Here is a 27,871-nt window from a genome sequence, read left to right on the forward strand (position 1 = left end):
AGATGGAAGCATCTCCAGTTTTCACTTCAATATAGTCTCATGGAAAACACAAAGCAGACAATATTGTATAGAATGGCAATGGGGTAGATAGAACAGAAAACGTTCAGTGAGGGGGACAGAAAATAGTTAATATTTAAGACAGAACCAAGTCAATGTTCCTATGTTGGCTTTTCTTTGGATTTTTATAGCCTGGGGGTTTCACTGGCTGGATTTCTGGGCTTTAAGGGATAAACACAGACTTTGGGTGAACACACCATATCCTTGGGTTCAAATCCAGGTTCTATCACTTACTGGCTTATAAGTCTTAGACAAGTTATTTATTCTCTCTTGGGCTTTTATTCTTCACTAGTAATGGTGACCGTTCTTTCATAGGTTGTCTCTACAATTAAATGAATACTTGGTACAGTGCTTGGCATTTATGAAATGCTCAAAAAGTGGTAGACCCTATTATCATCATTATTCATGCTATTGTATCTTGTATCTCCCTGGGAATATAGTGTGTTTTACACATAGTAGGTACTCAGCAAATGTTTGATGAATCTCTGCTTTGGACAGATAGACAGGTTGGGTTTTCTCTCCTTTCCTGAAGGCACTCCTGGTGGGCAACTCTCCTCCACTTCCCATACTAGGTTGAAAATTCTTCTGTTCTTCTGTAGAAACAACTTGAGCACTCTTGTTTGGTTTCCTTTCAGTCTTATACTTGTTCACCTTCAAAATGTTTAGTAGTTGGTACAGTATGCTGCAAGGAGGTCCCCCTCCCTCCCAGCAGAAAAGCAAGGCAAAGGAAGTCTGCAAAAACAACCAGGGGTGTTAAATTACTCATGTTTATTTATAACAGACCTTCAGCCAGTACAGTACAAAACTTACAGTAGTATATCTCCGTTACACAAATATTTACTTACAATATATTACATATACAAAATGCTTTGCAATAAGTCTCAAAAGCTAGTTTAACTCCCCTTGAGAAAGGAGAAAAACTCTAAAAAAAAGGGGGCGGGGGAAGGGGGAACCAGAGGAAAAGGAGGAGGTGAAGGGCTAAGGTCCAAGGAGACACCAAGCATAGGCTACAAATGAAACCCTGGGAGAGAGAGAAGAGAGGTGGTATTGCACTTGCTTCTGTGTTTTATTTTTTTTTCTTTTTGTTCTTCATAACTTCTGATTAAAAATATATATTATATATATATTATGTACACAAGGAAAGAAGCTGCCGGAAGTATTACAAAATCCCATCTGCAGCTTGGACACTGACACGAAAAAACAAAGGTCTGGAAAACTGTCTATTTAGAAATTTTTTTGTGTGGTGTTGATTTTAAATATCAATATAAAAGGAAAACACCTCTTTTCTCCATGTGGGTTTCAATGTATTTTTTTTTCTTTTTCTTTACTTTTTTTTTTTTTTTTTTTTTATGCAAAAGGCTGCTGGGAGAGAACATGAGGATGTTTGAGGTTCCAGAGCTGGAAGGCTCTGGAAAGTAGGATTTTGTACCTAAGACCCTGGTTAAAGTGCAGTGATGGTCTGGAGAGAGACAGAGTGCCCTTCTCTCCCCTCCTTAGCACCTGGTCTTGCCCTTCCAGTCTCTGCTCTCATGGGCTCAGAGTACGGCCTCAGAGCATAGTCTTTCATGTTCCAGGAGGTTACAGGTGCCAAAACTGACTGGGGGAGGGGATAGGGCACCCTAAGGCTCTGATACCCCAGAAGGGACTAGTCCTTATGAGGTGTCACCAAATACACAGCAGCAGAAGAGGTGGTGAGGGCAGGTCTAACAGGATGGGGCTCAATAACCAGGACAGTTGAGGGGAACCCCAGATATTAATCGCAGCTCTGCTGCCATTCTGAAACAAGAAGCCAGTTCCCTGGGGTGTTCTCAAGAAGACTCTCCCCTTCTCCAGAGACCACTCTCCTCCCAGATGACTCCCCGATCCTCTGCCCTTGGCAGCATCTGTTTATTGCTACATTGTCAAGGAGGAACAGTCAACCCACGGTGCCCCTCCTTGACAATCTGGTTCTCTTGGGGAGACCACATAGTGGGGGAGAAAAGGAGGAAGAAGAGAAGTTTTTTAGGGTCTCCCTTCCCATAATAGGGTAAGGTAGACAGACTCTCTTAGAGCCCTTAAGAGCCCCAATCCCAGGGTCTGTTCCTTAGCCAACCTTTTACCATCCCCCTAAATTATCCCTGATAGGGAGTGAGAAAAGTAGGAGGCAAAAGAGCCAATAAGGAAAGGACATGTGGAAAGAAAGATGGAAGGGAAGAGAAAAGGGGAGGGGGAGGGGGAGGGAGGGGGGAGAGAGAGAGAGAGAGAGAGAGAGAGAGAGAGAGAGAGAGAGAAGGACCAAGTGTTACAACTTGTGAGGTGTTGTGTTTGGTTTTTACTTTTTTTATCTTTAAATATAGAAAAACAGGCTTTGGTTTGAATCTCAAGGAAGCAGAGAATGGGATGGCTGTGGCCTTGGGCAGGGAACTCTTGTAGAAAGAGACCTCCATTTGCAGTGGAGCTGTATCTCCTCCTGCCCCCTTCTCACTAACTAGGTTACCCAAATAGCCAGGGGTCTCTGCAGTAGCCAGGAGAGTGCCCCCTCCTGCCCTACATCTGGGAGCTGAGTGTAGAGGGGGCAGTAAAGGATGACCCCCCAGTTCCGTTGTGCCCATCCCATTCTTGCTGGGACAAGAGTGGAATGGGGAGAGGGGCACATGCCCTTGCTCATCCTGGGATAATTTTTGGTTATACAGAAAATTAGGAGAGAGAAAAGAGACAGCCTTTTCTCCCTGCCACTGATCCTAAGAACAGGGCCCAGGAGCCCGGGAATGAGAGGGTGAATCCTGCTAGGGGGAGAAGAAGAAGGCAGCGTGATGCAGGGGGCTGAGGGTACCCCCTTGTTATCAGGCAGCAACTCACCAGTTTCTCATAGGACAGGGACCACAGAAGTCCCTGAGAGCCCAGGAAGGTCACTAGAGTGAAGAAGTTTGAGAGGTGGGAGAGAAAGAGAAGAATTTTGACCCATTCCCTTCCCTGGTTCCCATTTAGGCACCTGTGGCTCCAAACGTGTCAGAGACAGAGGACTGCTGACCTAGCCTTGGCCCCTGAGAATATAAAATTGGGGCACTCCAAGGAGAGCAAAACCACCACGGAGTAGACGGGCAGTTCGAGGAGAGAAGAGAGAGATATCACATCCTAGAGGCAGATCCTGAATGTGGGCTTTGGGGAACTCGTATTCCTAGGGGGATGTCAAGAGGACCCTCAGTCCCATGGTGCCTGGGGAGAATGTCTTCGGCCTCTCCTACTTCCAAATGAGGGATTTCTTCATTCGATCAGGAGTAGTGCAAGCTGCCTAAAGTGAGAGGGCACAAGAGGTATGGAGTACCAGGTTGAAGGGTCCCAGAGAGGAGATATAATGTCACAGAGCTAAGGCAGGGCCAGAGGGAGCTATCACCGTCGAAACTGAAGAATCAGATGATGTAAAAGATGAGGACTTAAGTCAAGAAGCTCAGGGTCTCTTAGCGCTAAGAGGAGCTTCCTACCCCTGGGGCTGTTGGAGAAAGCTGGAGCAAAGAGAAAAATGAGGCCTAAAGCAGAAGGGGACTGTGGGCAGGAAGGTGGGGTGTGGTAAGTGACCGATATAAGTTTAAAAAAAAAAAAGCAAAAGAAAACAAATTATATTAATAAATAACTCAGTGAGTATGGTGGGATGAGAGGAGAAGAGAAAAAGGAGAAACATAAGCAAAAGACCTGTTTCATCACAATGCTTAGATCAGTCGGGGAAGAGGAGGCGCACAGGTGAGGAGGGGTCAGGGTCAGGTGTGAAGTCAGGTAGCCAGTAGCGGGGCTACACAACCCAACTCCTTGGGACGTGTTGGGGACAGGGCTAGACTCCTGTAGGTAGGGCAGTGGAGTGGTGGACCGAGGGGGGACGCTTGGTCGCTAGCCCACCTTGTGCTCCCCCCGGACAATGTGGGAAGAGAATTCGTACCGGTCCTGGCTGTGGTAACCACAGATGTTGCACTCGAAAGGGTCTCTGAAGCCATGGCAGCCCATGTGGATAGTGAACATGACATGGTCCAGGAAGAGAATGCGGCAGTGCTCACACTTGAAGGCCTTCACCGGCTCACCGCTCTCGCCCACCACCCGAAGCACTTCCTTGGAGGGGCCTGGGGTGCCCCGCAGTAACCCCTCCTGTGGCTTGGGGTCCTCTTTGGCGTAGGCAGGACTGGGCCGGCCCACCACAATGGTGGGAGGAGGCTGGGGTGGGGGACCCTGAGGGAGGGATACCACTGCCCCAACCCGATCTTCGTGGTTGCTCTCTGTATCTGTGGAGTCCTGGCAGCCATTGCTGGGGGACGCCCCGGGGTCAGTCAGGGGGCCTCGGGCCCGGTAGAGGAGGGGACCTCCATCAGCCAGATCCTCGGGTCCCTCACCTGCTTCTCGGGACCCTGGAAGCTCCAGTCGACCAGGGAGGGGCTGCATCTGAGTGTAGACAGAGCTGATGACGGGCGTGAGTTCTGAGATGCAGTTGGTAGGTGGAAGGCGGAGGGGACGCAGATGTTCTGCCCCCACAAAGGCCAGAGAACCTCCAAAGCCAGGCTCCAGGCCGTGGTGTGCCACCAACTCCACATCCTTCTCATAGCCACCCGAGTTCACATCATAGGGGAGGTCCGAGAGGCTGAAGCGCATCTGCTTTTCGCCTGTGGAGAGAAGGGTCTCAGCAGGGCTGGCTTTGGACAATTCCTAAGCTCCCCCAGGATTACTTCTTCATTTTCTTTCTCCTGGGGATGGCTGTAACATTATTCACCACCCCTCATTTACTTCCCTCAAGGTCAGGTCCTCAGTGGGGCTACTCCCTGACTCTGGGCTATAATCTTAGGGAAGGACTCAGTCCCAGCCCACTGGTCTTGAATACTTCCTTCGTTGCTCTGTATAAAGCTCCAGGTCCTTAGAGAGCTAATGACCAGGGCCAGGTTGGGGGACTCCATACACACCTCCTCTCTCTGACTCTAAGGGTCCTTCACTCAGCCCCCGTAGACTGAAGTCCTTACTATTTTCAAAAATTGGAAGAGCCTGAGCCCCTGACCCCCTCCTCTTACAACCAACCACCTGGAGAGACCTCAACTCTGACCCTTCTTCCACCCCCACGATGCGCTCCCTCTTCACTCCCCTCCTGTTCTGGGGATAGATTCTGAGCACCAAAGACCACCAGACCGCTTTCTTTCCCCCAAGCAAATCTCCAGACCCAGCTGATCTAAGGGCTACCAGTGCTCAGATTTAGATGAGCTGTGGCTTAAAGCTGATGTCTCCTCTCCAACTGGACTCTTACCTACAAACTTCTGGGGAGTGGAACGCTTGCGTTTGGTGAGGCTGTTGGCCAGACGATCAATGAAAGTTGGCCTCTCAGAGGATGAGTGCAGCATGGAGTCCGGCACCATCTCCAGGTCCCGTATCTCATCACCTAGTGGGAGGGAGGTGGGAACAGGTAGGAGCAGCTGAGTAGGGGTAGCAGGGGCCCAGCTGCCTTTGCCTGGAGAAAACCAGCAGGTCAGTAGCTAAGTAAGGTCAAATCCCATGCCTGGGAAATGGGGCCCTGCTTACTTCACCCCATCTAGACCTCACCACAGCACATTTCTGATAATTTGGGGACAATTAAATACATGTGGCCCTTGATTGTATACTTCCTTGTACTCTCTCTCTCTCCCATTAGACTGAGGACATAGATCAAATCCTCCCCCTCCTCTGGATCTCCCTGCAGTACCCACCACAGGGTTCTGCACCAACTGGGGTGCTCAGCACATTTACTGGGGTAACTGTCCCTGTTCCATAGACCCCATCCCTTTGTGGGGGTAGGTGCTGGGATTACCCTTGTCCTGCACTCCCTCCGGCCTTGCCCTCAACTCCCCGATGGTCCTACCTGCAGGCTCACCTGACTGGCCAGCCAGAGCTTGGGCTTCAGTGCTGAGACTCTGTAGGTAGTTGTGGCACCGCTCCTTGTGCTCCTCCAGGGTGCTCTGCTGTTTATAGCTCCGGCCGCAGTAGTTACACTTGTAGGGCTTGCCCACCGTGGGAGAGGAGACTGTGTAGGAGAGAGAAGAGGAAGCACTGGAGTTACTTCTCCCTGTGCCCTGGCTCTGCAAAACCGCCCAGGAGCAAACGTGCACGGGCGTTGCTCAGTCGAGTTCTTCTGCTTGTCTTCCTTTCCCCAACTTCAGCTGCAAACACGGACAGACGACCAAACCTTGGAGAGGGGGGACAACGGGCAGCTATGGGAGGAGAGAGGGGACCCAGGGCACATAGCTTTGTACTGTTGGTGGGCCTCAAGATGGCCAAATTGTTGTTCAAAGGAAGGGAGGACCCAGGGACTTTGTAGGGGGTCATCCCTGGCAGGCAGGCTGGCCCCACCCCAAGATCTCAGAGTCTGGGGCCCAGACTGTGGTTTAACCTTTCCATGTGGCAGGCGGGTATAAGTGCTGTTTATCAGACAAGGGGATTTTTTGCTTACGAACTATCTGTTTCAGTTTGGGGGAAATTGGTGGGCTGGAGTGACAGAAACAAGAGCCCTTAGATCTGCCAATGTGGGGAGGGGCAGTTTTCACTGACCTTTACTTGTACTCTTACCTCCATCCCTGGCCTGGTTTTACTACTCATTTTTCTTTCTCTCTACACTGAGATACCAAAAGAGCCCTAGAAAAACCATCACTGATAGAGAAATTCTGAGAAGAGAAAAAAAAAAAAGAACAGAACAAGCGGAAAGTAAAGGCGAAGAATAAAAGGAAGAGAACACCAACTTTGGGGGTCTTTTTTTAAAAAATAAAGAACAGGTTATGAAGATTTTGTTTCCACTGAAGAGAAAAAGGTTGGAAAAACTGAGATCGACAGTTCCTTTAAAAACAACTTGAGGGCTTCCCTGGTGGCGCAGTGTTTGAGAGTCCGCCTGCCGATGCAGGGGACACGGGTTCATGCCCTGGTCCGGGAAGATCCCACATGCCGCGGAGCGGCTGAGCCCGTGAGCCATGGCCGCTGAGCCTGCGCGTCCAGAGCCTGTGCTCCGCAGTGGGAGAGGCCACAGCGGTGAGAGGCCCACGTACCGCAAAAAAAAAAAAAAAAAAAAAACTTGAGAGATGATATTTGTGAAAGTATCTTTCTACTATTGAGCAGGGACTCAGGAGAAGGTTGTGCAGGGACTCAGGAGAAGGTATCTCCAGGAGGCTGGTAATTACTACCCACCCCCCAACACCTAAACTGGGCCTAGTCTCAATCGATCTACTGCCGTTTTGCTCTGGCACTGTAAATCCGAGTGGTTGGGGGATGAGAAGAATGCCGTGGTCCTCATCCACCCAAGACTCTTGGGGAAATGATCTAACATCTAGGGGAGAAACTCCTTTTTTCCTATAGTGTGGGCTGTGATAGAAAACATCTCACAGAGATGGGATCCAACAGTATATGTGTCCGCTTCCGTCCCTAATAATCTCCTACAGAGCAGCATCCAATATCCACCCAGCTGGCCCTGCTGTTTTGGTAGGAATTCTAGGGGGCCAAGCCATCCTTGTCCCAAACCAGCAGGGGGAGCCACCCTTTTCCTCAGAAAAGGAGCACAACTCCCTGGCACCTGCCGTTAACGGGATTCCAGCGAGGCTGCAGAAGAGCTCTGTGATAATAACATCTACCTTGGAATTGTTACGAGGATCACATGAGTGAGGAGACACATGTGAAATGCTTTGGAGATTATAAAGCATGAATCAATAATGATCCTTCTCCCTGGTTCTCCACATACATAGAGATAAAGAGGTCCCAGCTCCAAAGTGAGAGAATCTAGAACAAGGTAGGTGGCTGGGAGAAGTAGAGGGTGGTGAGGTGATTGCTCTGTCCCTTTAAATCCTGGCCTAGGAGAGCTTAAGAAAAGAGAAAAACAGCAAGGAAGGTTTCCAAGGACAGACCCTACTAATTATTTCCCCTCTGCCCTTCTTCCTTCCTTTTCCCAGTCTTGAGCTCCCTCCTTCCTGCCAGCTCAGCTCCTGGCCTCTTCCCAAGTCCAAGCCAAAGCTTAAAAGTTAGCAAAATGCTTCAAAAGTGCTATCTGTCCAGCTGATTCAGAAAGACGTCGACTCAACCCGCCTTGGCTGGAGCTAGGAAACCTGGTTAGTCCAGTTCCCTGGCACTGTTCCAAACACTGACCTCCAGGCACCCTCTGGATTTGCTGTTGCCTCTGGGAAGGTGACAACCTCTTGGGATGGGAAACAGAAATGGGATACTCTTTTCCTAGGCTTCCTTTCTTCCAGTTTGGGAGGCCCATGAAAATTTTCAGGAACCAGCAGGAAGTCAAGGGGAGGACAGACAGAGGGGGGAGATGCAGATGGTGACAGGTGTGGGGCCTGGGGCACACGGGAGTAGAAGGAGGGGTTTCCCTGGTGCTCAGCAGTGGGGGGTGACGGGGCCCAGAGGGTTCTGGCATCAGCGTGAACTTTAAAAACCAAGTCGGGGGACTTCCCTGGTGGTCCAGCGGTTAAGACTCTGCGCTCCCAACACAGGGGGCCTGGGTTCAATCCCTGGTCAGGGAACTTGATCCCGCATGCCGCAACTAAGAGTCTGCATGCCACAACTAAAGATCCTGCATGCAGCAGTGAAGATCTCGAGTGCTGCAACTAAGACCTGGTGCAGCCAAATAAATAAATAAATAAATAAATAAATAAATAAATAAATAAAAAACAAGTCAGGGAGGGTGACTGTTGAGAGCCAACAACGTCACCCAGGCTCCTTCTTGCTCCCTATTACAGAGAATGGCAGATGTAAAATACCCCATCAAAAAGCCCCAAATCCCCCATGGGGCCCGCTGCCCTGCTCTGTGAGTGCTCTGCCCTCCTCAGTGGCAGACACTGTAACTCCCCCAATACAAGAAAAGTGGCTGAGCTCTATTTGCTGGGTGTCCCGGTCAGGCCACCTACCCGAGTGTGTGCGGAGGTGGCCAGTGAGCGCATCACGCCGGCGGCAGGCGTAGTTGCAGAAGGGACACTTGAAGGGCTTCTCCCCAGAGTGCAGCTTGATGTGGCGCAGCAGGTTGCCCTTCTGGGTGAAGGAGGCACCGCACTGGTTGCAGTGGAAGGGCCTTTCTCCTGCGAGTGGAAGACACAGCCCAGACGACCGGGCATGAGGAACTGTGAAGGTTAAACCTAGTCCCTCACCCTCTGCTTCACCCCGCCCGGGGGAAGGAAGGTGCTCAGAACACATTTCTGAGAGGCAGGGCTGTGCCACACACACAAATTCTGCTTTATAAGGACCCCTTGGGAACAGTCTCACCCTGAGATGTGGACAAGAGGTGTGTGGCAGGGGGAAGGGCACCAGCCCTGGAACTCTGGGCCAAAGACTGTTGTTAAGAACTGAGCCCCGCAGGACCCACTCTGCCCCAGAAGTCTGAAGCCCAAAGCCCAAGAAAGCTGGGAAGAGGCTTCTGTGTTCCTTTTTTTAAAAAAATCATGAGACAGGGGCTTCCCTGGTGGCGCAGTGGTTGAGAGTCCGCCTGCCGATGCAGGGGACACGGGTTTGTGCCCCAGTCCAGGAAGATCCCACATGCCGCGGAGCGGCTAGGCCCGTGAGCCATGGCCGCTGAGCCTGCGCGTCCAGAGCCTGTGCTCCGCAACGGGAGAGGCCACAACAGTGAGAGGCCCGCGTACCGCAAAAAAAAAAAAAAAAAAAAAAAAAAAATCATGAGACAGGGACTTCCCCGGTGGTCCAGTTGTTAAGACTCAGCACTTCAACTGAAGGGAGCAAAGGTTCGATCCCTGGTTGGGGAACTAAGATCCCACATGCCTCGCAGCACGGCAAAAAAAAAAAAAAATCATGAGACAGAAGGGCCCAAACAATACCCTGTTGGACTATAGGACCCTTCTTGAGGCTACCACACCTTCCCCTCCATCACCTCCTGAGACAAATACCAGCTTTTCTTTGTAACAACAGCTGAGGAAAGTGCCAGGAAGTACAGGTGTTGAGGGAGTCCAAATTTCATCACCAGACCTTTTTTCATCAGCTAGAAATGGTGCTGGGAGAGACCCTTCCCTTCCTGAGGCTACCCCACTGCGGCATGACCTCGCAGCACAGCCTCTGCCTCGGGGCACCTGCTGTACTCACCCGTGTGGCTACGCTTGTGCACCATGAGCACATTGGGTCCGATGCAGACCATGCCACAGACGTCACATTTGAGCTTGCCATTGGGCAGCCGGATGCCACCGGGGGAGTGAGGCTCTGGCCCGCTTCCATCACAGTAGCCCAGGGGCTCCGACAACGAGTCTTCCACGATCACACTGTCGTCCTTTTCCAGGAGCCGCTCATCCGGCCCGAGCAGTCTGCTCGACTCCTCATCGCTGTACATCTCCACCTTGATGGAGTTGGCTGGAGGGTGGGAGGGTGTTTAGGATAGAGACAGGCAAAGGGGGGAACCTGCTCGTGGGCCAGAAAGGCCCTCCTAAAGTCGGAAAGGCTGTGTCCAAGCCCTGAGACATTAAGGCTTTGAAAGAAGCCAATCCGGAACTTCCCCGGTGGCGCAGTGGTTAAGAATCCACCTGCCAGTGCAGGGGACACGGATTCGAGCCCTGGTCCGGGAATATCCCACATGCCGCGGAGCAACTAAGCCCGTGCGCCACAACTACTGAGCCTGTGCTCTAGAGCCCAGGAGCCACAACTACTGAGCCCGCGTGCCTAGAGCCAATGCTCTGCAACAAGAGAAGCCACCACTATGAGAAGCCCCCGCATCGCCATGAAGAGTCGCCCCCGCTCGCCGCAAATAGAGAAAGCCCGAGTGCAGCAATGAAGACCCAACACAGCCAAAAATAAATAAATAAAATAAAATAAAATAAAATTAGCCAATTCGGGACTTCCCTGGTGATGCAGTGGTTAAGAATCCGCCTGCCAGTGCAGGGGACACGGATTCGAGCCCTAGTCTGGGAAGATCCCACATGCCGCAGAGCAACTAAGCCTGTGCGCCACAACTACTGAGCCTGCGCTCTGGAGGCTGTGAGCCACAACCACTGAAGCCCTTGTGCCTAGAGCCCATGCTCCGCAACAAGAGAAGCCACCGCAGTGAGAAGCCTGCACACTGCAGTGAAGAGTGGCCCCTGCTTACCACAACTAGAGAAAGCCCGCGTGCAGCAACAAAGACCTAACGCAGCCAAAAATAAATAAATAAATAAATAAATTAAAAAAAGAAAGAAAGAAAGAAGCCAATCCCCTAAGTATCCTGGGTGGTGATATGGGGTCCTGCTGGGACCTGAAACAACCTTTCCTCCTATTCCAACCACCAGGAAAATAGTTTTCAAGAGAAAAAAAGTTGGGGTACATGGGGTGTCTTCAGTTACTGGGGAGAGGAGGAGGCTAAGGGGAGCTTTCTTCTCCACTCTCTTGTCATTAGGAAAGATGTCTGGCTTGGCCCTGGGCAGGAAGCCAGCAAGTAACAGTGGCGGGAAAATGGTCCTAGGAAGACCAAGACGGTGGGCTAAAGAAAGAGCAAAGCTGGAAGACAGAAATGGTTCACACTATCCTCCCACCCCATAGGACCAAACACCTCTACTCTCCTTCGTAAAAATCTGGAGAGGGGAATGGAGAAGGGAGGAGCCATTGAGGAGAGAGCTTTGGCTCTAGCTCTGACCTACATTCCTGGCTATTCCAACCATTTAGAGAATGTCACAGATCCAGGGCCAGCTGAGGAGGGGCAGTCATGGGGACCCTGTCTGGCAGGAGACTGCGGGGTGGTGATGGGGGGATCCTTCTCATCTCTTATTTCCTAACTCCAGCTCACGACCATTTCTATCTACTCATTTCTCCAGCTCCAGAATTCCTCTTTGGAGCCTTTACCTTAATCCCACCCGTGCCTCTTTTAATTCCACCCTAGTCACTAGGCAGTGACCATTCACTCTCCTCTCAGAAGTCAGGGAAACCCCGGACTGAGCTCCTGAGTCCTGTTAGAGACTCTGAGCCGGAAACCAGAGGAGGGCAGCGATGGGGAAATGGCTGCCATGGAAGGCGAACTGAGGGCACGTAACGCCAGGGAGGGCAGGAGGCTGCACTTACCACTGAGTGAGCGGCTGGGAGAAGAGTGCTGGCTGTTGGGGCTGCTCACTGAGGGCCCCACTGGGGCCCCGAGGAATTCCTTCTCCAGAGATGAGTCCCCGCTACCTTGGAGGAGAGAACAAGAGGGGAGGTGAAGTTGCAGCGCGAGCCATTTACTGTCCATTGCCTAATCTCTTCAAAGTTCAGTTAAGTTTCACAAACATTGATCTCGTAGCCATGTACAAGGCAGTGTTGTATGCCTGGCACCATACCTTGTGCCCTCGCCAGCCTGGGTGCCCGGTGCTGACTTCCACGAGCTTGGTGGCTGCGCCTTGCCCACCCTACCTTCATCTAGGCCTGAGGGGAAGAGCATCATTGCCTGACGTCCACAGGAAGCAGGGCTGGGGCTGGGCGGGCCGGGATGGAGAGGAAAATGGGGCCTCAGGAGGGAGGTGGTTCAGGTGAGACGTTCTTCCCTACTGTTCCTCTCCGGAGCCCCTGACACCAGGTTCGGGATCTGCAGGAAGGGCAGCTGAAATTGTCCCTGAATCTAATGATAATGATAGGAATCATAATAATAGTAGCTAACATTTTAATTAAAATATTTTTCTTTTATTTTATGGCCACACCGCACGGCATGTGGGATCTTGATTCCCTGACCAGGGAGTGAACCCACGCCCCCTGCATTGGAAGCGCGGAGTCTTAACCACAGAACCGCCAGGGAATTCACAATAGCAGCTAACATTAATTGAGTGCTTACTACATGCCAGAAATTGTTCTATGCACTTTAAATGAATCATCTCATTTAATCTTCACAACAACTCTGTGAAGTAGGTGCCAATATTTTCTTAATTTTACAGATGAGGAAACTGAAGCACAAAAAAGGCTATGTTACTTGTCTAAGGTCAAGTAGTGGTGGAACCCCAATCTGATCACAAACAGTAAGTGCCCATGCCTTAACCAACACCTGTACAGCTAATTGGGAGTCACTGTTTCAGTAGGGAAGAGCTGGGCCCATTCGACTTTCTAAAATCAGCAAAAATGTGGCTACTCTAGAAAGCCTCCCTCTGCTATGATTCCAATCACATATTTACTACTGGATGTTCCCTTGACAGTGAAATAATCAGTTTATTCTCAATATATTCATTTTAACTGGTTCACAAATTGCTTTGTAGAAATGCTTTTTAAGAGTGTCATATATGTTTTTAAAAATCAGATAACACACCTGAAGATACGAATCATATCTTTAAAAAAAATCCCTCCTCCCCACAATCTTCTGCACAAATATACAGGTGAAATAAAACACATGTAGCATGTAGATAAACACACACAGACACGGACACATACCATATATGTAGATACACATAAAGAGAACATACCTATTGGGAGAAACATAGTCATAGCCTTCAACATTAGCTGCTAACATGAACATGCATAGATGTGTGCACACAGGCCTAAATATGGAAGACAGACAGAGAGAGAGAGAGAGAGACAAACCCTAAAATTCATCCCTAAAGTCCACCTATTAGTATTTTACCCAATTTCCCAGCTATGTACATACTTACTTTCACAAAATAAAGATTCCATTATAAAATGGTTGGAGTCTTGGGCCTGAGGCAAGAAATCCGGAACACACCCTCCTGAGGGATCCCTCTCCAGCTTTGGTCAGTGGGAAGAAAACAACCACTCAGGACTTTGGGACCATTTCCCATTCATATCCTCTACTAAAAGTCCCATTTCCCCCACTCTATCCCATCAAAGCCTGAGGAAATTTGTTCACTACCTATCGAAGAAGCCTTATGGCTTGAAACTGAGGTTCCCCAGCTGGGGCTCTTTGGATGAGCCATGGTTATCTAAAACAAGTTGCCCCATATCAGGACCACACACATATCGTGAAGTGAGCATCTCAGAGTTGTGGGTTGAGACTTGTAGACTCAGACCCAGTTTTAAAATATGTCCTTTCAACTAAGAGTAGTGTTTGCTAAGGTTAGAAGGGCTGAAAGGTTATCTTCTCATTCCTTTTCAAATGTTAGTGCTGACTTGTCCTAAATCACTGGATGTTAGTAATGGGGGAAGAACAGGGCTCTGGGCCCTGGCGCTGAGTCCTTGACCCTAAAAGGATGAGTGAGCTTGCTGGAAATCCATTGCTGGTCCCAGCCTACCAGGCTGAGGCTGCCTCTTGGGGCCTGGGGCTTGATATATGGGGAAAATATCCTTAAAGGGAGATCTAGGGACACTAAGGGAAAAACACCCTTTGTGGCTCTCCTTCTTAAGGCCCGGGAACAGGAGGAAGAGCAGTTACCTCCAGAGTCACACCAGTAGTTCAACGGGCTCTTTGATGCCGTTGCCTTCCCTAGGATAAAGGTAAGAGGCAAAACAGGCTCAAGTCTACTTTTATGGGGCTAATACATAAAATAAATCCATTTCAGGGGTCAGAAAGCCTTTTGGGGCTCCAGGGATTTTGAGTTTTAGCTGGAAGGTGAAGAGAACTAGTGTCAGATTTAGGAAGTTCAGCAGTTCCTCTCTCAGCCCCAGAAACCCCAGTGAGGGAATTTCAAATGCCTGGGACTCCCAAGAAATCCCAGACTGTCAAAGCCAAGAATTAGGGCTGCTCTCAGGTCTCAGAGAAATTTTCTTGGTCAAAGTCATCACAGATTGGCTGAACCCCCCGAGGGCAAAGCCAAATCATGAGGTTCACATCAGAGGAAACAGGAGGTGGGCAAAGGGCATAAAAGCAGGAGGAAGAGAAAGGAACCAGAGCAACATCCCACCAGCTAAATGTGTTTCCCATGTTGAGGGGGTGCAGCCCTCCGCTCCTGCTGCCCTTCCTCCATCCCTTCAAAGAGTGGCCACCTAGGGAAGAGCCGTGAGGTCCGAGAGCCTCCACACTTCTCTGCAAGGGACCTCATCCTAACCGCCTTCCTCTTCTTGACCATGGGTTCCAGGGGGCAGGATGCTAGACTGCTAGCAGGGAAGAGTGGGGTCAGGAGCAAAGAAAGACGCCCATCCCCAGCTCTATTGTGGGGAGGAGGCTGAAGCCCCTCGGATCTCAGTTCCAGGCTGAGGCATCTGCTGCCAGGGTTTCTCTTTCCCTCGATTCTTTCTATTGCCCATTCCCACCCCAGCCCGTCTCGGCATTGGCATTTCACCCCAGGCAGCTCTACATCTGTCCCCAAGGCCTAATCAAGATGTCACCACAAGCTCCCACTGTCCAAGTCGCAGCCTTCGCTTAGCAACACCAAACACCATTTCCCATCCTCCGCAAGTGTAAGGAGGAACGCCCCCTCCCCTGCTACACACACAGCCCCCGTCCTCTCCCTCTCCTCAGGCTTGGGAGCTGTTACTGAATTGGCTCCCTAGCCCCAGCGCCCCCCTTCCCCCCTCCACTAGCCACCTTCTGCCTGAACTTACATTATCCTTCCCTTGCCGGTGAGACCCTGGGGTGCGAACGCGGCCGCCGCCTTGGAAACGGCGAGGGAGTGCGGGTGGTGTGTGCATGTCTGCGTCTCGGTGGCAGGCAGGGGTGAGCCCAGCCACTCACCTTCCAGGAAGCGTGGATTCCTGGAAGTGAGGGGAACCGCCGTCATTTCGCAGGCAGCGGCAGCGGCACGGTGAGCAGGGGCCCACGGCTGCAGCCAGCAAGAGCTCAGCCCAGGGTGTGTGTGTGAGCGTGTGTGTGTGTGTGTGTGTGTGTGTGTGTATGTGAGAGAGAGAGAGAGAGAGAGGGAGAGAGAGAGAGAGAGAGAGAGAGAGAAGGAGGGAGAGAGAGAGAGGGAGGGAGAGAGAGAGAGAGAGGGAGAGAGAGAGAGGGAGAGAGGGAGAGAGGGAGAGAGGGAGAGAGGGAGAGGGGGAGAGGGGAGAGGGGAGAGGGGGAGAGGGGGAGAGAGGGAGAGAGAGAGAGGGAGAGAGAGGGAGAGAGAGAGAGAGAGAGAGAGAGGGAGAGAGAGAAGCAGCACAGCTTGGATGTGCCTGGGGAGGGGGCTGGAGAGAATGTGTATGTGGTGACGGGGGCTAGGCTACAGCATCCCTTTCTCAAGCCAGTGAAGGGCTGGGGTTGGGGAGTCCACAGGGAGGGAGGCAGATGCCGCTGCCCTCGTGCCCAGCAGACAAAGAGGAACTGCACAACAAATGCCTGAGAGAGACAAGAGTGTGTGCAAGAGACAGAGAGATGGATGGGCCCACAGGGTTGGGGGAGAAAGGGGGGGCCCCCAGGGAAGGCCCAATCCTCTGCCAGCTGGGGAAGCCAAGGCCTCAGAGGTCATGGGGCCCAGGACAGCGGGCAGCTTCAAGGCTCTCAGATCGGCAGAGAGCCCCTCCCCCACAGAACTCAGGCTCTTGTATCCCTCCTTTCCTTCCTCCTCCAGGAGGGAGGTCGCTCTCCAGATCTGGGGACTGACAGCCTCCCCCTTCCCAGCAGCCAGAGGGCCCTGCACAGTCTGATCTCAGGCTCGTGTTGCTCTGTGGCCCTGAGCCCTTTCAGATTCCAGGCAAAGTACTGGTATAGTCTCCCCACCTCCCCTCCCCTCCTGTGCCCCTGGGGCCCCAGCAGCCGACAGCCCTGGCTGAATCCGCCCTCTATCAAGACAAGGCCTCTGCTCCCTTCCCTTCCAGAGGAGCTGCTCACTGACGTGCTGACCTACTTTGGAAGACTAGATTTTCTGATTCCAAGAATTTGGGGGTGGGAGGGGCCGTGAAACTTTGGGCTGTCTACCCCTGGATCCCTTTCTGCCAAGGTTCCCTTAAACATTTCAGTCCCAGAAAACTTGGGACAAGCACTGCTCAGTCAGTTAATTGCACGAGCTGCGTTTGAGCAACTCAGTTTCCCTTGAAAGATAGGGAATGGGGGTGGGGAGAGCACCTGTGTAGTAAATTAATGGATTCCTCCTTTCTTCCCTCTCTTCCCCAGGAGGGAATGATCTGCACCTTTACAAAGAGATAGGGGAAGAAAAGGTGGATTTTCTGAAATAGGTTCTGTGCGGTGGGAAAACTTCTTCGAAGAACAGGAGAGATACCCCCTTCATCAACTGGCCAGGCAAGTGAAGGCCCCCAGGTGTGGAGGCGGAAGAGCTGTGAGGACCGTGAGGGGGCCGCCGCATACTTTAGGAGGGGTGTGCACTGCAGCCTTTCCCACTGCTTCCACATCAGTCCGGGAGAGAAGGGTCAGCGACGGGCACTCAGGCACCCCTCCCGTGAACTGTCTCAGCCACGCCCAGTCCTGCAGGGGCTGCTTTTCAGTGCTAATGTTAACCCTGCCTTGATTTTCCCCTGTCCCTCTCTAACGTACAATAGCTGCTGACATCTAGAATTCTCAAAACACAGATGAGGGGTTTCTGGCCTCCACTTTCATTCAAAAACCATCCTGTGCAGAGGACTCTTCTTATCTAGGAAGGGCCACCCTGCTGAAAGCAGGGAAAAGCTTGGTTTCATAGCACAGTGAAGCCAACACCCTCAGAAGTTTTCCTCTAATATCCAACATTCTCCAGAGATAGGGCTGAAAAGAGCTCCATGGGATTTCCCCAGCCGGCTTCCTAGCTTCTCATTTGCCTGCCTTAGGGCAAGAACTTCTCCATCTGAGTGTTCTCCAGCACCAGTGCAGGGTCCTGAGAACAGGTGTTCCTCAATAGTGGTTTTCTGAATAGGCTTAACTGAGCAGGAGGTAGGAGGACTGGCTGGCTCCTCAGAAAGGCCATGACTTTAGTTCCAATAAAGTCTCTTTCAACTAAATCAGTCCACTTGATCCCTGTTACTCTGTCCAGCATGTAACAGGTATCAAATGCCTGTACCCATTCCAACGCCTTCCCTCCTTAAATGAGAAAGGGGTCAGAGTCAACTTCTTACCTTGACATTATGCAGGTGTTGTCAATGACTCTCATATGTGTGTCTGACCCATCTTGCTATCTCCCTTAGCGCATGCCCATAATTCCTCCATTGGTCCCACTTTAAGGTAAAAAAATAAACTATAGGTCATTTCTACAATGGTGCCTGGATTACTGACGGGGATACGCATCACCTCAAAACCCAATTCTGGCTCGCTTACCTCTTACAATCATTTCCTGCCCTAACATTCTAATGGTCCAAAAAATGATTCCTTCCATCGTAGAGACAAACTCTGTCTTAGGCCCTTTCCTACACCCTCAGAGAGAGAGCCAGATGAAGTTCCTCATTTCTTTTCATCTTGTGAACCTCTAAGAGGATCCTGATTACTTTCATATCCCTAAAAGCCACCCATACTACAAGCAGTGATCTCTTCTGCCTCAGTAAGAGTATTTGGCAGGTATAAAAAGCTACGACGTTATGATCACGGAAAGGATTGGGGGAGAACTGGGCTCTCTACCTCTCCTTCAAAGGTGTAAGCTCTTGGCCCACTGGCTGAATTCAGACCATAGATAAATTTGGCTTCTTGCCCCATGGAACATTTTTTAAAATATGGAGTTATTATTTTTAAATGGAGACATTTCATATAAAATCCTGATTTCTGATTTCTTTTGAAAAGCTAGAAGTTTTGGCCATACTGGATACACATTCCCACATGGCAATGCCTGTTGGACCCTGCAGAGCTGCTGCTCCTTGAGGTAGGACATGTGCTCTCCAGTCCATGACAGTCCCCATCATTCTCTTCTGCTCATTATCCAAAGCCAGTTCACTCTTTTACATACACACCTGGCCCCTGCAGGCCTTTGAGGTTTGAAACCTGGCTCTGCTCTCTACCTGGCTAGGACAGGATGTTGTGTTGTGTTTAGCTGGTGACCTCAGAGCATAGAAGAAGGAATCTTATCTTCCTTCTGTCTCTTTGTTTCAAATCAGTCCTCTCTCTAATAGTCTCTACTCATATTCCTCTCCTATTTCCTTCTCCTACTCCTATCCTCTAAGATGTCTGGAAAGAGAATCACTTTATAGGGAATGTAAAATGACCAAAATAAATGCACACTACCAAGAGTGAGTGACAGCTCTGTGACCAGGGCACTCAGAGGTCCTGTGCTAGGCTGAAGGCTCTCCACTCTCCTCCACAGGAGAGCATCTGCTCCCAGCCCCTTACAAACAGAATGCACAAGAGGGCATACCAGACATATAGGAGCGGCCATTGCTGTCTTCTATGTCCATCTTAGAGAGATTCTGCTGGAAGAGAAAACAGCTACTATTAGAAGCCAGATCTGGAAAGGGAGTAGGTTTCTCTCTAACATTCTGGAGTTAGCAAAAACCCTAAAGGAACACTTAAGTGTGCTCTGACCCTATCCTAAAGAAGCAAAACCTCATACCTTGTCCTGGAGAGAAAGACGATGTACCCTGACTTACAAACCCCAGGGTCTCCTCCAACCTCCAACTTCTGCAGGCTTCCCCAGTCTCTCAGGTGGAAACACTGTCTTATTCTACACCAGTCCCTGATCGTGTTGTTTGGAGAGTAGACCCCCTCCCTGTAAGTGGAGCTGATGGTGTAGGAAAGGAGACAGTTTACAGCTCAGCTCTCATGAGGCAAAGAAACAACCCCACAGAGGCTCTAAACCTTGTTAAGGATGGGGTAGCAATAGGAGGAAGAAGCTAGATTCAGTCATTCAAGGGATACTTTTTTGGGTGGAAGGAGGGAGGGGGACAGGAAAGTAGAAGATAGAGGAGAGCAGCCCACCTCAAGTTCAGAGAGGAATCCTCTACTGAAGGTGTAATAGTCAAATTAAACCTTTAAGTGTTTTCCCCCTTCTTGTCAATTACTTTGCTATGTTTATTTTTTTAAAAGGGGAGTTGGGGTGGGAACCTGAATTTAAAATGCAGGTTAGTCTATTTGAGGGAAGGCAAACAGTAATTGGCAGTAGAGTATTAAACAATCAAGAACTGAGGATAATTAGAAGTGATAATTTGTTGCAATGAATTATCTCAGGAGCCTGTGGGAGGAGAAGAAAAATTCTATTTGGTAGAAATTTACATACATCCAAAATTGCTTTCACCAGTCATCTTATGAAAAATAAATACCCCAGGGGCAGATTTGGGGGAGCTAGAGTGGGGCGAGGGAACAGCCTGAGCTGCCACCCGGATTCTTGGTCTCTTTGAAGGATCTCAGTGAGGCAGATGGATGGAAATCTGGTTTGCTGGTAATACTATATTGATAGAGCTGGGGATGGGGGCTCTGGAGGGCACACAGGGGAAAAGTGTCTATCACCCTGTCTCCCTCTCACCACACTCCAAGTCATTCTTGTCTAGTGCTGAGAGACATCATACTCTAAAAAGTCTCATGAGAAAGCCTGACACACGGGCTCTCCTTCGCTTCGCAAAGCAGCTCTCCCTAGATTTCATTAGAGAGATTTCTAGTCTCACCTAGGACGCCTGGGTGTGGAAGAAATAATTCTCCAAGTTTATTTTCAACTCCTCTTTTCTTGACATCCTCCCCGGGATGGACTGAGCTTTGGGACCAGACTGCTAGACCAAGCCACAGTAAGAAGCAGTTCCTTGAAGGTTCCCTTAGGGGCAATGATGAGAAGAGCCCAAGTCCACAGTGGTTAGTGAACTCATACCCTCTGGAACTAGCCATAGAACTTGCGGTGGTCAGAGATGGAAATATGAGGGAACGCGGTCTGGTACTCATGGGACCCCTTTCATTTCTTAATCATTAGCTCCATAATTGCCCTTTGGGATTTTGCAGAGCTCAAGATGCCACACGTGACTTCCCACCCCCCCCACCCCAATGCAGGAGAAGCAAGAGTGAGGAGGTTTTTCCCCATTTTCTGGAGAAACTGAGGTTCAGAGCAGCTAAGTGACTTGTCTCAGGGCTGATAGTGAGCCTGGAACAAGGAAAAGAACCCAAGTCTCCTGTCTCTCTGAGGTGTGCTTCCTTTCAAAAGCCAGGGTACTCAAGGCCTTCATGGATCTTCTTGCTTTTCCCTGGTTCTAACATCTTTTCCTTTGGTGTGATCCCCGTGGGAGTGGGGTCTGTTACTTAAAAAGTAAGAGCAGGGACTTCCCTGGTGGCACAGTGGTTAAGAATCCACCTGCCAATGCAGGGGACACGGGTTTGATCCCTGGTCTGGGAAGATCCCACATGCCGCGGAGCGACAAAGCCTGTGTGCCACAACTACTGAGCCTGTGCTCTAGAACCCGCGAGCCACAACTACTGAGCCCGTGTGCCCCAACTACTGAAGCCCGTGTGCCTAGAGCCCGTGCTCCACAACAAGAGAAGCCACCACGATGAGAAGCCCACACACCGCAACAAAGAGTAGCCCCCGGTCACTGCAACTAGAGAAAGCCTGCGCGCAGCAACGAAGACCCAACGCAGCCAAAAATAAATAAATAAGTAAATTTATTTATTAAAAAAAAAAAAAGTAAGAACAAATTGAGCAGGCTCTGTGGGGAGAAATATCCTAATGTGATTTTGTGTGTGTGTGTGTGTGTGTGTGTGGGCGCGCGCGCGCGCGGGCGCGCGCATGTGTGTGTATGAACGGGGAGCTAGACAAGCACTAGGTGAGCAGAAGAGTTGAAGCACAGCATTCAGCTATGCTGAATACTGGCTCAGGAAGTGCATCTCATTCTTGGACACCTGCCCAAATGGCCCCAAAACAATTTCCAGAAGGGTCTGAAGGAGTTGTTTTCTGAGTTGGACTTTGTTCCTAGAAGTAAACTGAGCTCTTCTGTTTCTTAATTTTTCTTAACAGGTGCTCCATGACACATCTTGGGCAAAATCAGTCTTTAGCTGTCTCCAACTGGTCTAAATGCCAAGTTGGTAGCTCTGGGAGTGAGACTGGACTGAGATTCTGCTGTTCCCGATCCTGGTATTCTGAGAGCCAGGAGCACATCAGGAGATGGACTTCACTGTTTCCTCAAGTCTTCAGGCAGCATATCCCTCTGCACCTTCCCACTCACTGCCCCTCAAAGAACTTTCTCCCCTGCCTGGCCTGCCAGGAAGATCTTAGTGTCTCCTTAGAGGAACTGGGTCAAATTAGGCAGTGCCAACTGGAGACACATCACAGCGAGAGGAGGCATAGAGAGGGAGAAGTTAGTGACACAAGACAGGTTTGGTTCAAAGATCTCAAACGGAAACTGGCTTTAGAGCAACACAGACACCATTCAGTGATGGACGCAGGCACATATGTACTGTAAATTCAGTTCAGTGAGCTGAATACAAAGCAACTAGAAACAGCCAGCCTCCCAATTCAAAAGGAAGTATTTTTATGAGGAGGGAGGAAAGGCTGGTCATTGTAACCTGAGACAAAGACTTTCTTCCCTGTTCTTTGAATGCACCTGGCACGATAATAAGAATCCTCCATGGCCCTGGCTTTCTTCCATCAACATGATATCGCATTTAAACAGGAATGGGCAGGAATGGGTATCCCTTCCAGACAGAAGATTTCCCACCACACTTCCTGAGAAGCAGCAGGTGAGACCAATCCAAGGTCTGACTTCCAAGGTCAGGCATCAGCTACCACCCTCATCTCCCCCTCTCCACAAAAATGTTCCCACAGCTCTAACTATTGGTGAAAAAAATATCAGAAAGTCAAGTTTTCTCTATGCAGTGGTTCTGAAAGCCTGAAAGAATATGGACATCACAAGTAATTAAAGCTCTTCAAATCCTCTAAAGAATCCTGTTTGATCCAGTGAAACTCCAAAATTGGAATTTAAAACACACTCCATGTGGCTTAGTGGGTAGAAAGGTAGTGAGAAGGATGTTGTTGGGAAAGAGGGTGAAAGTGGAGAGAGGGGCAAGGATCCATGCCATCCTTTTGGTTGCAATAGGGAGGAGGGGAAATTTTTTTCTCTGGTCTCTCTTAGGATCTGGGATCTGAGGTGGAGCCCAGTGATTTAAAAAAAATTTTTTACTGGGGTATAGTTGATTTACAATGTTGTATTAGTTTCAGGTGTACAGCAAAGTGAATCTGTTATACATATATCCACTCTTTTTTAGATTTTTTTCCCATATAGGCCATTACAGAGTATTGAGTAGAGTTCCCTGTGCTATACAGTAGGTCCTTATTAGTTATTTATTTTATATATAGTAGTGTGTATGTGTCAATCCCAATCTTCCAATTTATCCCTCCCCTCCCTTACCGCCCTCCCCCAGTAACGATAAGTTTATTTTCTACATCTGTAACTCTATTTCTGTTTTGTAGATAAGTCCATTTGTAGCTTTTTTTAGATTCCACATATAAGCAATATCATATGATATTTGCCCAGTGATTATGAACAAGACAGATCTTCCGACCTGCCTGGGATTGAGCAGTGCAGGTACTAGAAGTGGACCAAACCCAAGCATCATCCTCTCCTGTCTGTGCCTTCCTGAACTGAATGAAATCTCAGCCAAAAAAATGTTGGAATCACAAAGCTGGCTCTGCTCTCTATCAGGACTTTGAATAACTGGGGAGGGGGAAAGGGTAAAGGGTTGAGAGAAGAGGTGGAATTAGGTATTGTCTGCAACCTGACTACACGCCCCTTTCCAGGAACCAGACCTAGACATTGAGCGATTTGCAGCTCTGAAGTGATCTTTAGGGTCAACCTAGTGCCCTCTGAAGGAAACCCACCAACCTTTTCTCAGCTTATGTGTCTGTATTTACAGCAGAAGGATCTGATTCATTTTCACCAGGTTGTAGATAGTGACCTGTTTACTTATAACACAGATGAGGACAGCTCAGCTTTGTTATCCAAGTGCTTGGGGAGCAGTGTGGAGGGATGAATTCCCAGGTCACCCTAGGAATGGCCAGTCTCTAAAATAAGAAGGGGTAAGAGCTGGAAACACAACACCTGGGCAGTGGGAAAATATCACTTCATTGTCTCCTTTTAGCTCTCAGTTGGATGCATCTTTTCTCTTGTTCTTTGTGCTTCCCTGGCCTCCCCACGTAGACTGCGGAAGAGAGAGAAGGCTAAGGTTTATGGGTGGGAGGAGAAACAATCTCACCCCTCCCATGTCTCATTTCAGGACTAAGGAAAGGGCCAAACTAAACAGTTTAAATCACCAGGTGTGATGCACATGAGATGATACTTTCTGGGGTTTTGGGGTATACCCTTGAGTACATAAGCCCTGTGTTTACAGAAAGGCTCCACAAGGTCACTGCTGTTCAGCTGTACCTTTTGGCAGGGGTGGGTAAAGTAGAGCAGGGCCGTTCAATCTGAGTTTTATAATAATAGGTTTTGAAGCCAAAGATGCCCAAAACAGGGTTTACTATCTCAAGTGAAGTTTGAAATGACATGGAAGTCTCAATTAACTATTCTGATTGGGGTAGGGTGGCAAAAAGGTGGAAGAGACAGAAACAATTGCCTTTGGTGGCAGTCCTGGCCAGAAGTTCCTAATGCATGGTGACCAAAAGAGCTCACTGTTGTTTGGGCCAGGAAGATGTTTTCAGGCTCCTCTGCTAACAACGAATCTTGCTCTGACAATCCAATTTAGTAAGCCTCTGTTCATTTGGAGGGCCTGGGGCAGGGGTGCTCCAGGACCTAGAGAATCTTGGAGCTAGAATGGAGTTGAGAGATGATCTCCAATCTTTTGGTTTTAACAGAAGAGTTAAACTAAGCCCAGAGTCACCTATCTGGTTAGCGATAGAAGTAGGACAAATAGAACCCAGGTTACCAGTCTGGGCTTCTTTCTACTACAGCACAAAATCAAATCTTGCCATAGCAAGGTCTGGGGCTCCTCTGCTTGCCTACTTTCTTGGGTGATGAAATGGACAGTTTTGGGGTCTCCATCTTAGTGACTTAAGTCCTTGAACTACAAACACAGGTCTATGGATGGGAAAATAAATAATCCTCTCCCTCCCATGTCTGTTTTCAGAGATTATGGGCCTGAGGAAAAAGCCAACCTAGACTCTCACTAAATCTCTTTAATGTAGGAACAGGGCTCCTTGGCTCAAGGATTAGACCAGCATACGTATTCTAGCAGAGTCTGCAAGGTCAATGACCCTTGGGAGGGACCAGGCCATTCATATCAGCACTACCCTTTCTTAGATGCTTTCCTCTGAAAGACCTTGAACCTGTCTCTCTGTTTCCAATAGAGTCCCCAACTCTTCTGAGAAAAGGAGGCAAATGAAAGAGCCTGGAATTCAGAGCTTTCTCCAGCAGGGTCAAGAGACCAACAAAGGGAGTCCCTCTGCCTGTGGCATTGTCTATACCCACAGGGTTCCACACTCCTATTTGTTCCTACGGAGTGAAATGAGGCTAGAAATACCTGCCCTATAATAACTTTTTATTTTTCCTTGACTATTTTGTGTGTGTGTGTGTGTGTTGAGGGAAGAGAGATGGCCAGTCAGGGAGGAAATAATTTCTTTGTGGATGTTGGGTGGGGAAGGTAGGATAAAAGATGGGATAATGTTCCTCCCATGCTGGGAAGTACTAAGCATGTACTAAGAGGAAATAAGAAATAAACTTTCAGTTGCATTTTCCACTGGAAAAAAGTCAGAACTTATTTCTGAGCCAAGTCCTCCAAACCTACTGAGAGTAAGGGGATTGCCCAGAAGCTACAATTGAACTAACTAACTGCACTCAGTGGGCAAAAAAACATTATGTTTTGTGCTTGAGACATCAGCATCTATTGACTAGGACAAGATATAATTCTGAAGCTGCCAAATTGAGGGCAGCTCCCACCATCCTCGGGCCCATCCCAGAAGCTCCACTGAGACCTCTTCTGCTTCCCAATGGTAAGGCTATTTTCTTCTTTAAAGACTTTATTTTTATCTCAGGAGCCACTCTTTTGACAGTTCTCATGACCCAGGGAGCAGTCTGGATTCTCCGAATTAGGCTGTAAGTGGGGAAGGCTGAAGTCCCCCGCACACCACAGAGCAAGATTCACTGACCTACTCTGGCAGACCCATGAGGAGATGAGGAATTCCTAGCTGGGCATTTCACATACCCCTACCAAATAAGATGCTACACCCAAAGGGTGTCTGATTTGGCCTTTTATCTGGTCTTGTCCTCAGAATCTGAGTTATCTAAAGTGGAAATATTCTAGGTAGTCAGACATCTGCTTTTATTGCTTCCTAAGGACATGGACATGTACCTTCACCCAGACAAAGTGAACAAGTAGCATTAAGGGGAAACAGCCAGGCCTCAATAGTCTGCTGCTTGGCCATGATGTCGGAAGGCCTAGAGCTGACCTATGAGCAGGTCACAACCATACCATGCTCACCACTGATGCTTTGAGGGCTCGGACCGGGGAGGCTGGAGTGTACCTGGAGCTATAAGACATGTAAGTGGGGGTGGATAAATCACAACAGTAGACAGTTTTGCTTATAGAAGGGACTGAGGTGAAAGGTGTGCAAACTTTGACACAATGTGGTTCGTAATACATCAAATCTTCCTAGAAGCAGAGTCAGTAAATTCATGACCTTGGAGGGGGAAACGGGGTACCATATTTCCTAAACATCTCATATCTAAAGGTCCATGTTCCCACTAAACATTGTCACCAGACAGGACCAGTCATAATTTAAAAAAAAAAAAAAAGGATAGAAATCAAACAGTGAGAATCTACAACTACGAGGGGGAAGACAATAACTGTGGATGGGGCTGTGTGAGGAGGTACAGGGAAGGCTGTTTTAGTTTAGACCTGCTTCCCAAGTCTGCTGTACCCTCTGGTGGTCTGCCCCAGGGCTTCCTCTGTGTTTCTTCCTTAGGGCTCCTACGCAATGAATCTCTTCTTTGCCAACCTTGCTTCTCAGGTTCCCTGGACTTTTCACCCTACATAGTACCCCAGACAGCAATTTTCGCTCCACCCTAAGTTTCTTCTCTACCACATGTTTCTCCCACTCTGCTCACTGCCTCCCAGTCTTCCCACTTAGGCCTATGTCTTTCTCTCTAACCTTCTTGACGGACACCTTGCCCCCACCCAACCCCGCGCCGCCTTTCGCTTCTTTGCCCAGGTACCCAGTCTAATTCTCCTTTCTCCGTCCTGTCCTTCTGTTCTACCCCAGCTGTCCTGTCCTTCTGTTCTACCCCAGCTGTACCCCACGAAGGAGCCTCGCGCACACCAGCTCCCGCCTGTCCTCGGTCCTCTGCCGTGACCCATCTCCCGCCCTTTTAGGACGCCTAGGTCCCTGCTACATCTCCCTCAATCCTGTGGCCTCGCGCCAAACCCTCCATGCCAGCTTCCTCCCTTGGGCCGCAACCCACCCAGCGACCCTCTTCCCGCCTGGCCCCCACCCACGTGTCCCCCTCCCTTCACACCCAAGCCCCTCAGGCCCCGCCCCCGGCGGCCGAGGCCCCGCCCCTCGCGCTTCGCCCAAACCCCGCCCCTCACTCACCTGAGGGAGCTCCGCGCGCGCGCAGGCTGGGTGGGAGAGGGAGAGGGTAAGGTATTGGGGGAGAAGGGGGCGGGGCGGCGGGGGTCCCCCACTCTGGCCCGGGCGGCCCAGTGCGGGGGGAGTGGGGTCACTGAGCCGGCCGCAACCGGGCCGGAGGCGGGACCCGGGCGCTCAGGGGCGGCGGCGGCTCCATCTCCATCAGCTACTTCACCTGAGGAGGGACGGGCCCCCCCCATAAACCCCCCCAGCACGGCTGTCCCCCCTCCCCCGAACAACTTCCGGCCCCACTACCAGGCGACAGGCGGCGTGGCTGAACACCGAGCGCCCACAAGCCGGGGAGACAAGGGAGGAAGAGCTAGGGGAGAGTAGCCGAGCGCCGAAAGATTCAAGTCCTAAAGGCGCGGTCGCAGGCAAAGGGTAACTAAATGACTGCCCCTTCATCTGCATCTACGTTGCAAACAAGGCCACGGTTGGACGCCCTAGTTGCCTTGGCACATCTGCCCCTAGTGCCAAGTTTTGCCTTTGCCGCCCCTAAGACAATATTGATTTTGACCTCTTAGCATTCTTTGCCTTTCCTGCCAAATGCGTAGGAATTGTGTGGGGGAGGGGCTTAAGGATGCCGAATCAAAAAAAATTTCCTCTCTTGGGGGGTA

General features: G+C 49.9%; 1 protein-coding gene and 1 long non-coding RNA gene across 7 annotated transcripts; one reads left to right on the plus strand and one right to left on the minus strand.

The window, feature by feature from the left end:
* Positions 1–816: 816 nt before the first annotated feature.
* On the minus strand, positions 817–27,344 carry IKZF4 (IKAROS family zinc finger 4). 6 transcript variants are annotated; one of them, XM_030866692.2, is made up of 8 exons: positions 27,219–27,344; positions 19,080–19,131; positions 12,040–12,144; positions 10,105–10,365; positions 8,925–9,092; positions 5,897–6,058; positions 5,309–5,440; positions 817–4,679 (listed from the first exon to the last, which is right to left on the minus strand). In XM_030866692.2, the coding sequence occupies exons 2-8, from the start codon at positions 19,117–19,119 to the stop codon at positions 3,919–3,921; spliced, it is 1,629 nt and encodes a 542-aa protein (XP_030722552.1). In that variant the 5' UTR covers positions 19,120–19,131; positions 27,219–27,344; the 3' UTR covers positions 817–3,918. The 6 variants fall into 6 exon arrangements, with proteins under 6 accessions (XP_030722552.1, XP_060162216.1, XP_030722557.1 ...); XM_060306233.1 differs by having other exon boundaries at positions 5,909–6,058; positions 27,219–27,342; XM_030866697.2 differs by lacking the exons at positions 19,080–19,131; positions 27,219–27,344 and adding exons at positions 13,584–13,677; positions 15,430–15,681 and having other exon boundaries at positions 5,909–6,058.
* On the plus strand, positions 15,385–22,805 carry LOC138842830 (uncharacterized). The gene is made up of 3 exons (XR_011377765.1): positions 15,385–15,629; positions 16,925–17,050; positions 21,654–22,805. It is a non-coding gene; the product is annotated as an uncharacterized lncRNA (long non-coding RNA).
* Positions 27,345–27,871: the final 527 nt, after the last annotated feature.

Source organism: Globicephala melas, chromosome 10 (genome assembly GCF_963455315.2).
Source record: "Globicephala melas chromosome 10, mGloMel1.2, whole genome shotgun sequence".
NCBI classification, from domain to species: Eukaryota; Metazoa; Chordata; class Mammalia; order Artiodactyla; family Delphinidae; genus Globicephala; species Globicephala melas.

Coding starts and splice junctions, on each gene's coding strand:
- IKZF4 (XM_060306232.1), bottom strand. CDS start 15,516: ATGCACACACCACCCGCACTCCCTCGCCGTTTCCAAGGCGGCGGCCGC. Junction 13,678..15,429: donor ACCGGCAAGGGAAGGATAAT/GTAAGTTCAGGC, acceptor CACTGACCAAAG/CTGGAGAGGGATCCCTCAGG. Junction 12,145..13,583: donor GGAATCTTTATTTTGTGAAA/GTAAGTATGTAC, acceptor CTCTCCTCCAAG/GTAGCGGGGACTCATCTCTG.